This window comes from Xiphophorus maculatus, chromosome 1 (assembly GCF_002775205.1).
Source record: "Xiphophorus maculatus strain JP 163 A chromosome 1, X_maculatus-5.0-male, whole genome shotgun sequence".
Taxonomy (NCBI): domain Eukaryota; kingdom Metazoa; phylum Chordata; class Actinopteri; order Cyprinodontiformes; family Poeciliidae; genus Xiphophorus; species Xiphophorus maculatus.
The window spans coordinates 1,162,092-1,171,173 of record NC_036443.1 but is presented as its reverse complement, the minus strand read 5'-3'; the positions used below and the strand labels follow the sequence as shown (position 1 = coordinate 1,171,173).

At 40.2% G+C, this 9,082-nt stretch overlaps 1 protein-coding gene across 5 annotated transcripts in view; it reads left to right on the top strand.

Moving 5' to 3' along the window:
* The first annotated feature begins 77 nt into the window (after positions 1 to 77).
* dennd2c (DENN domain containing 2C) overlaps positions 78 to 9,082 on the top strand; it is a 33,644-nt gene continuing 24,639 nt past the window's right edge. For all 5 annotated transcript variants that reach the window (XM_023335330.1, XM_023335317.1, XM_023335325.1 and 2 more), the window contains exons 1-2: positions 78 to 386; positions 7,599 to 8,655. In XM_023335330.1, the coding sequence (XP_023191098.1) occupies positions 7,802 to 8,655 (854 nt within the window). In that variant the 5' untranslated portion in view covers positions 78 to 386; positions 7,599 to 7,801. The remainder of the gene's footprint in view (positions 387 to 7,598; positions 8,656 to 9,082) is intronic.

Here is a 9,082-nt window from a genome sequence, read left to right as displayed (position 1 = left end):
ATGAACATTGCTCATTTGGTCGCTCTGTATGGCTTCCAGGTTTTATTTTGAAAAGCATATCCGGAAGTAGTGCCTGTCCGCCTGACTTAATAGTGATTGTCCAGAGGCTGGGCGAGAAGTGATTTGGTTTATCTGCTTTTCTTTCTGTGTGCCCAGCTTCTTCGAAGCTGTTGTTGTTTACAGGTGGTTGAATATACGACTCGTTTTTATCATCTCTTTAATGGTCGGTTCCTATTAGCGGAAGTTTCCAGTAACTCTGTCTGAAGCCCAACGTGGCCACCTCCTCAGCCTGAACGATGAGACCCAGGGGATTTTATGTTTATCAGTTTTTAGGAAGCAACACTAGTAGAGGATATAAATTTTACTGACCGCTATGAGCTGCAATGGTAAGTAGTCTCATTCTTAGAGGAAGTATTATTGCTTATGTGTTATTTTGGCTTTCATTTAACTTTTATGACTCTTTGTTTAAGTTAACGACAGGTAAACAGCGATTTGCATTCAGTTGCTAAATGAACGTTATGCTAACTGTTATAAAATATGTCTCACTCACATTTATGTTACGCTCTATATGGTGAAAATAATACAATGGATTTTAAACTGTGTTATTAATTACTCCTGTCACCTTCTTTCCAACATATTTCTGCATCGTTTAGTCATCTTGTTTAACGATATTAAGAAAATTAAGCTGCATTTTTAGTATAAACATTTTTTGTGCTTCTCTTTCTGCCCGTGGCGTGTTTATTAAAACCATAATAATATTTATTTGCTTGATAAAATAGAAAGCGTGTATTATTGAGCCATTATTCAAAAGTTGATTTATTTAAATCATATGTAAGTGAAGGAAAAACTGCTAAGTCAATGAATGTCCCCCTACTATTTATGTATGACTATTTTCTAAACTTTTTATTCTAAATGATATAACTGTCATGTTACGCAGGTTTCTAGTGGAGTCCTCCAAATGAATGTAAAGCTTTCTGCTGTTTGATCGGTAATTTATAGACTCTTTCTTGGTTCGCTCTTTTATCCTCCTTGTAGCAAACCAGCAGTTTTCCTGTATTACAGCATTAACTGTCACCGTTGATGGTAAGCTAGGGTTCCTGCAACAGCTCAACTACAACATGTCCTGTCATGCTGCCATCTTGAAGAGGGCGTGTTGGGGTGGATTTTGAAGGTCCAATTAGGTTAAATTTAGTTGCTGTAAGTGATGACGGTGTACTTTGTGATGCTGTCTAACCTGACAGAAATATATACTGGTATCAACGTTTACTGAGGTTTTAAAAAGGTATGGTTTTAAAACTGCAAGACATTTAAATTTCTTTCACAGAAGTGCCACAGTATGTAACATGACAAAAAAAATTCCACATATTTGTTAACGTGTCACCATGTCATGACAAAAAAATAGGACAGATAATCTGTGAAAAGCTTGATCTCCTCCTGCTCCTCCCTGAGCTGCTACTGAAGAAATGCACTGCTTCCAGTCAAAAACAACCAGTCAGAGCCAGCAGGAGGGGCTTAGCGCTGTCAATCAATCTTGTGAACGGCATGATAAATGTGCCAAAGAAACTGTTATCAGCTCTGCTAATAACGGTATGCACATAGACAAGATTGACAGCGCTAAGACCCGCCTCCTGGCTCTGATTGGTTGTTTCTAGTTAACACTGGGAGAAGCCAAAAGAGCTCAGTATTTGATTTTCACAAATTTGTCTCATACTAAACTTTAGTGACAGTTTCCACAAATATGTAAAAAAAACAAAAATTTTATAAATGTTACCTGCTGCAGCTTTAAATGGAGCATGGAGTAAAACAGTTCTGCCCCTCCCTCACTAATTGCTGTGGACTGCTGATCAACTAGCTGAGAAATGTGCTTTACACTTCTTCTGGCTTACAACAAAGACTAATTTGTCAGTTTGGAAATAATTTCTGCTGTAAAAAATGGGAGCACCCCCAACACTGAGGTGACATTTTAAAGCTGTGAGTGGGAGCGGACTGCAGGCTACATATCCAATTAACCAGCTTTTATCAGCTTCTTAAACTTCTGCAACACTCTTTACAATAAGCTCTTAAAAACAGAAGAAATAATAATTAGTGACTGCTTTATATTTTCTATCTATTTAGAAATTGTAACAATGAACAAATATAAACAACATTATAACTGACACAATCAATACATTATTTATGTACATAAATTTGTGTTTTACGTTTTTTGTGAATTCCATGAAAGTGTGTTTACTTCACGGGTTTATCTGGTTTACTTTGGGTGTCGTACCATGACGGTCTCATACCGGCTCATGCTTATTTGCCAATATGGTACTATGGTAACTGTCATGCAGCCAGTGCATTTCAGAATTTAGTGTCTTTCAGAGGTACAGTTTGATTGGCATCACATGGTGTGATCATAAATTGTCCAAAGATAGCTGAGATCAGTGTTCACAAATCTCTCTGAACCGTAATTACAGACAGGCTGCTGATCCTTCTTCCTGCCGCTCAGGAAACCCAGCTCATGCCTTCCTGTGCAGTCCAGACAAATGTTGCAGAAGTGGGTCAGTTTGGGGATGCATTGTCATCTCGAGGTCTGGCAGTTTTAGGGCAACATATCAGTGCATACATTTAATTTAGGTCAAACTAAACAAAAGCATAATTTTTAGGCCGTCCCTATTTAAGTCTAGACTTTCCTGGCCCTGGTGTTGTGCTGCTCTGCAGGAATTCAGCTCATAGTTATTATGATTGTGAGCATATCTTTCCCTTTTACCAGGTTCTTCCAGCTTCCTCATGTGCAACATGTCCTAATAGTTAGCTACCACGCAGTGAGAGGAGCCTCGGTATAGGAGCATATAGAGACTAATGCTGAATAAGAGTCAAAGTGGATCCTGATATAAACGACTTAATGTCTGCAGCCAGTCGTTATCGCTTCATGTGCTACAGATAGAGGAGGGAGTTCATTTAGTTCCAAATATTTATATTATCTCTGAGTTTCGTCATCCATTTAATGTGGGTGAAATGCTTTCCATCATCAGCTGATACCGGCTGGTTATGTTTGCCTTTTACTGAATATTTAAACCTTCATAATGTCTTCTATGGGCTCAGATTACCGTGAGCGAGGTTGTAAGTTAAAAGTTGCAGTTGTAAACCAGGTTACATCATCACCCGTTGAAAAATATCTGCCAGAGACGTGCCTGTCTGAGCATGTGCAGAAAGGAATGTGTGTTTGACAGAAACTCATGCAAGGAAAAAACTAAACAAAAAACTGAAGATTTTTATTTGAATGTTTAAGATGACAAGAATGCAATTGTAAATTTCCAAATCAGAAGGCAGATAAATTTAAACTAAATTTCAAACAATGCACCCACCAAAACCTTTATGCTTTATGATGATTATCCTTTGTCTTTAATACATATATAAAAGATAATAATACAGTATTCAAAATGTTCTGACCTTCCTCATACAGACCTACTAGAATATTCTTGAAAAGTCCATTAATTGCAGGAACTTAACCATGACGTGAAACACATTATATAGGTTATTTACATACAGATGGATCTTTGAAAGGCTTTATTTCTGTTAATTATGATGATTTTTCACTTACAGAATATTGTAAATGGGTAAGGGTTAGCCTTCTTGTTATTTCCTTAAGCCCTTGCTCTCTCTTACCCCTCTGCAGCTTCATTGAATTGAATGAAGATATAATTTATTTTTAAATAGATTCTTACTTCTCCCTGCTTCCTCTGACTTCAGTTTTAAATACTTCATCAATGCTAAAAGTGGCAATGCGAGTCTCTTTTTGTAACAACTTTTACACTGAAGAGTGTTCCTGCTAACACAATCTGTAAAATTAGGTATTATGTATGTACTGATCCAAAGAAGGTTTTTGACCAATCAGCCTGTCATTTATGGGTTGAGAAGATAAAAATCAAGTTTCTAATATAAATAAAAATAAAATGAAAACCTCAAAATGTATTAAAAATGTAAGAAGTTTTTATATGACAAGAACACATCACAAACTCACAAGTCAGAAATGAGCCACATTAAATTTGTGAGAATGAAGTAGGATTTCCTGACTGCCTGAAAGTTGGAGTTGTGGTGAGAAGCTTGTAGTGAGACTCATAACTCTGGACTCTTTTTGATGGTACTGCGTCTCTCATTGGCTCTGACTGGAGCCCATACTTTCCAGTCCTGTGAAAGGCAGCTTTGTTGTTGCATTAAATCAGATGCAGCACTTTGTTGTATCACTGGCATTTCATATTTAGGCAGCAGTGAGGTTTCTGATGACAGCAACACAGAATTCCCCTCCGGCTGAAAGCCTGGACAGCTCAAGCCACAAACCAGCTGTAGAGCGCTGTGGTAATCTAGTTCCCTGTCACCGTCTCTCTTTCTTCTCTAAATTTATTTCTTTTTTTGCAGCTGGTCTTTTCATTCTGTTCCTCTCTCCACCTTTTTTTAAACCGTCCTGGTCAGTGATGGCATAGTTACTTTGAAAGAGTAACTTTAATTGGATTACTGATTACTCCTTGAAAACATAACTTAGTTAGATTACTGATTACTTGATTTGTAAAGTAACTAAGTTACATTAAAAGTAACTTTTTTACTTACTTTCAGCAGCTGCTAACAACAACACTCTGCTACCTGTGAAAACTACATTGATCTTTTTCCAATACTTAATTGCAAGTTATTTTATAATACTAACATCAACAATGTGTCTCCACTTATGTGGTTGAACTGAAGGGGAGATTATTTACTGGTTACAACAGTACAAAAAAAAACTTTAGTAGTTTGTGTGCTGCAGTATTGTCTGGAAAACTATAAATAGGATTTTAGACGCCCCTCCCACTCCCTGCCCCAGCGTCCAGGTTCTGCGTTACGGCTCTGCGTTTGCTGTCAGAGTGCAGTGCACAGAACACCTGCTGCGGTGTTCAGATTTGTGACACTTATCTTAATATTACTGATTATAATGATGTTTAGTTGCACAACTTTACGGAAACGTTCATTCCTGGCAGGGCCGTGCAGAGACCTTTGGAGGGGCAGGGGCTCAAATTTAAAAAAGGGGCACATTGAACAAAAACTCCGTACAACAACATAGCAACAACCCATGTTAATCAAGTATCTAATTGGACCCTACTATATCATTGCCATCATGCAGATAAATGCAAAGCAAATGTAGTCTATTTTCCCCAACAGGTATAAAGTTTCTGTTTCTGCTGCTGACAGTCCTGGAGGGCTGAGTTGATCTGAGACTGTAGCTGTAAAACAGGCCAGAGGAGAGAAGGTCAAAGGTTATTATATATGAAATAAGCTAATTTGCTGCCATTTTATTAATGAAGCCCTAATAATATCTATTTAACCTCTAGAAAAACCTGGCTGCAGACTGATTTATAGATCGAAAAAGCTCAAAAGGGTTAACTATATAATAGTTTGATGTTAGCACCTCTGAGACCTAGAATTATAAGACTGGAATATCAAGGCAAAGAAAACTCAGTAGCTGCTGGTAGGGGCCATTAAGGGGCCTCCAGACATTCAGGGGCCCCTAGAAATGGTTTATTTGTAACACAGACCATAGATCTAAACCTGTAGCATCATTTGTAGAGAATGACAATGTTTTTACATTTTATTTAATGCATTCAGCTGAGAAAAATAAATAGTACATTTAGGATTTAATTAGGAAGTTTACTTTGTAAAAGTTTAAAGAATCGTCTTGATAGTTTGATTGTTGTGTTACCATGGCTACAATATGGTGTAACTTTTGTGTTTGAATTGAGTTTGTTCACAAATACATCACAGCAAATAACCAATAATCAGTGATTGATTTTAAACTCGGCCAATAAACCTGGTCTCCCTCTCACAGATTCACCTTATCTATTTTTAAACATGTTGGCAATGCTGATGTTCTTAGTAGGAAGAGTTTCAGGGGGGGCAGAGGGGTTCTGTCTAAGGCCCCATATTACCTTGGGCCGGCCCTGCATGAACAGCCGCTGCGATGCGCATCTCTGGAATCTACCTGGAATTCCCCGGTGGCCCCTGTCAGTCCGCCGATGCTTTGGAGACGTTTTGATTCATTTCATTGTGGCATGTTTGGCTTTTTGCTGCGGTTCTAATTATTTCTACAATATTTTCTCTGATGTTTATTTTGTGAACTCTAAATGCTGTGGGCCGAACCTTCCTTAAAGGTTTGAGGTTTTGCAATAACTTCTATTTACAGCCCAGAACCTCCAGCCCAGATCCCGTCAGCAGCGGCTTTAAACCGCCTGGTAGAAACGTTAAGGAGAAGCAGAGCGAACAGTCAGCAGGTGGTACCGGGTGGTACTGGGTGGTACTGGGGTTTTGATCTGCGTTGCGACTCGCAGTGACAGTCGGTACCGTGTCTTATATCAGGATGTCTGATATAAAGACAGACATTCTTTATATCTGTCAGTGGACTGACTCAGACTTCCTGTAGTGAACCAGGCTTTTAGCAGAATGATTAAGTTAAAGTCAGAAGTTTTCTCTGCAGCTGAAACATTTCTGTGTTTAGGGGCGAGGCGGGTTTTTCCCGCTATTGCAAGGACGATTATAAAAATATAAATAGAAACAGTTTTTCTAACGTCAACATCAGACCTACGTTTTTATTCACAAACCAGTGTATGAAAAAATATTCTTGTCCATAATTTGATAGTTAGAGGGCATAGATCCGCCCCCTCCTCCTTACCATGGACCTGGAGTCTGAACAACATGGAGGCTCTGAGAGTAATTATTAGACTGAGGGCAGCCAGCCTAATTTATTTTTTACTAAATTATTATATTTAGCTAAATATTATTGCTGAGGGGCACAAACAGGCCTTCTGACATACAGATAAAAATAAAAATAAAATAAAAAAGAAAACAAAAAAAACTCAAAAAGGGCACTAGGGGCATCAAGGATAAAAGGGGCAGGGGCTCAAACCCCCTCGCCCCCCACTCTGCACGTACCTGATTCCTGGCTGTTTTCACGTTTATTGCGCTGTTCATATTAGTCTCAATGTTTGCAGTTTTCTGGAGCGCAACACGAAGCTCGACGTAATTCAGAGGTAATATATTAAATTGATATTAACAAAGACACAGTGGGATGGATCATGAGTCTGACTAAAACTAACTGGATGACAAATTCTGGGGTTTATGTCTGCTTATTTCCGAGCCCAAAAACCGCAACTTGCGACTCATTAAATCTGCAAGCGATTTTAGAAATAAACAAGCTCAAAGCTGCTTATAATAATCGGACTTGGTGACCGAAACTCAAAATAGTTTCTGTTTTTCCAGCAACAAAATGTGCATCTCCCTCTTCCCTCCATTGTTTATGTTTCTGTCGCTGCTAATACTGTCGCATAGAAACGGTGGTCACTCCCCAAGACGCGTAGAGGAAATAAAATTTAATTACAAAAGAAAATAGTAACGCAAAGTGATTTTCAATAAGTAACCTGACTACTGGATTTGAAATGGCAACGCATTAGATTACTCGTTACTGAGAAAAGAGGTCAGATGTCAGTTACTGACATCACTGGTCCTAGTGTTGCCTTTTGACACCTGTGACCTCGCAGTGTGGTGGCTGCAATTATGTTTTTAAAAGCAATTTTTTTGTCTTTGCTTCTTTTTAGATTGTTTACAAAATTAGACAAGAGAGAAATGACTCTTGGTTGGTTCAAGAAGACACATAGAAGGAAGCAGCTTTAAGTCTGTTGGCTCATAACTTGGACCAAACACCTGATCAAGTGGATTTTTGCTCTCCGGTTTGTTAGAAAGGCCTTTCCTGTGTTCACTGATGGAGCAGTGGAGGTGAGCCGGTTCGCCCCGTCTCACCATGCTGGCTCTGACTGTGGAGCAGGGCAGGCGGGGAATGGATGAGGCCAGCACCGTTCGGCAGGGCCGGCCGGCAGGGCAGCGGGTCAACATTAAGGAGAAGATCTCCCAGTGGGAGAGTCGGACCCAACAGAGCAGCAGCAGAGATGGAGGAGTCAAAGCACACCCTCCCGTTGTGTGCAGAACGCTGTCCAGTGACCTTCTGGGGAACGGATATTCCAATGAAGGCTTGGGAGTCGGAATTCATGCCAGAGATAGCCGCTCAAGAGCAAAAAGTACAGAGTTAGACTTCAGGGAATCTCCAGCTCACGACATCCACAGCGTGGCTGCTCGAAAGTCAGATCTGTTCAAGAAATCCTCTACTTCATTTTCAAACCCATCTCCTGGAAAACACAGCACAGCAAAAACTTTTGCATCTTCCAAATTTAACACAGACACCCTTTCTTCAGCCTACCCAGTCTTTTCAGCCAACAGCGACCCCAAACCAGATCTCCTTCCTGACATCTTAATCGTCTCCAAGCCTCTACCTCCTTCAGCTGGCGATCAGGATGACAACATGCCTGCTGGAAACTTCTACACGTCTCGGGGTTTCTGGAGGAAGCTGGAGGGAGACAGACTACTGTGGGAGAACAGCAGGAGCAACGCAGGCGATATGCTGCCCCCTCCCAAACCCCAGCGCACATTCCAGTACCGCGGGACCAGCAACAACACGAAGCCGTGCTGGGACAGCGGCTCTCCTCACAACAACAGCAGTTTCAACCTGAGGAGCAGGAGGGTGGTGAAGCCGCCGAACTTCCCACCTCCACCGTGTCCTGTCATCCAGACCGAAGGGCTGTCCAGGCATAAGAAGAACAGGTGAGGCCAGGAAGATAACCACTACACCACCATATTTCATACTAGCCTTTTATTGAGCAGAATAAATGAAAACAGCTGGAGCTTTTAAAGCATTACAAAGGTTAACCAACTGACAGTGTTTTTAAAAAGCCAGTAATCATGAAAATAAATCTATTTATAATGAATTAAACTAAGTTAAATTAGTATCAAGGAGTGCTGTTTTTTGCCTGGGGGGTTAGATTTGGGGTTGGGTCCCTGCCTGGGGGTGGCTGGGCGGTTGTATTGTCAGATTTTAATTGCTGGCTGGGGTCACATGCTGTCTGGCAGCTTTCTTCTCTATTGTCTAGTTGGGGCCCAGTTTGATAGCACAGATAGGTCCAAGTCATAAACATTTACAAACACAAACAGTCCACATGCACCACGAAAGTTAATGAGCTGCGTAGCTCAT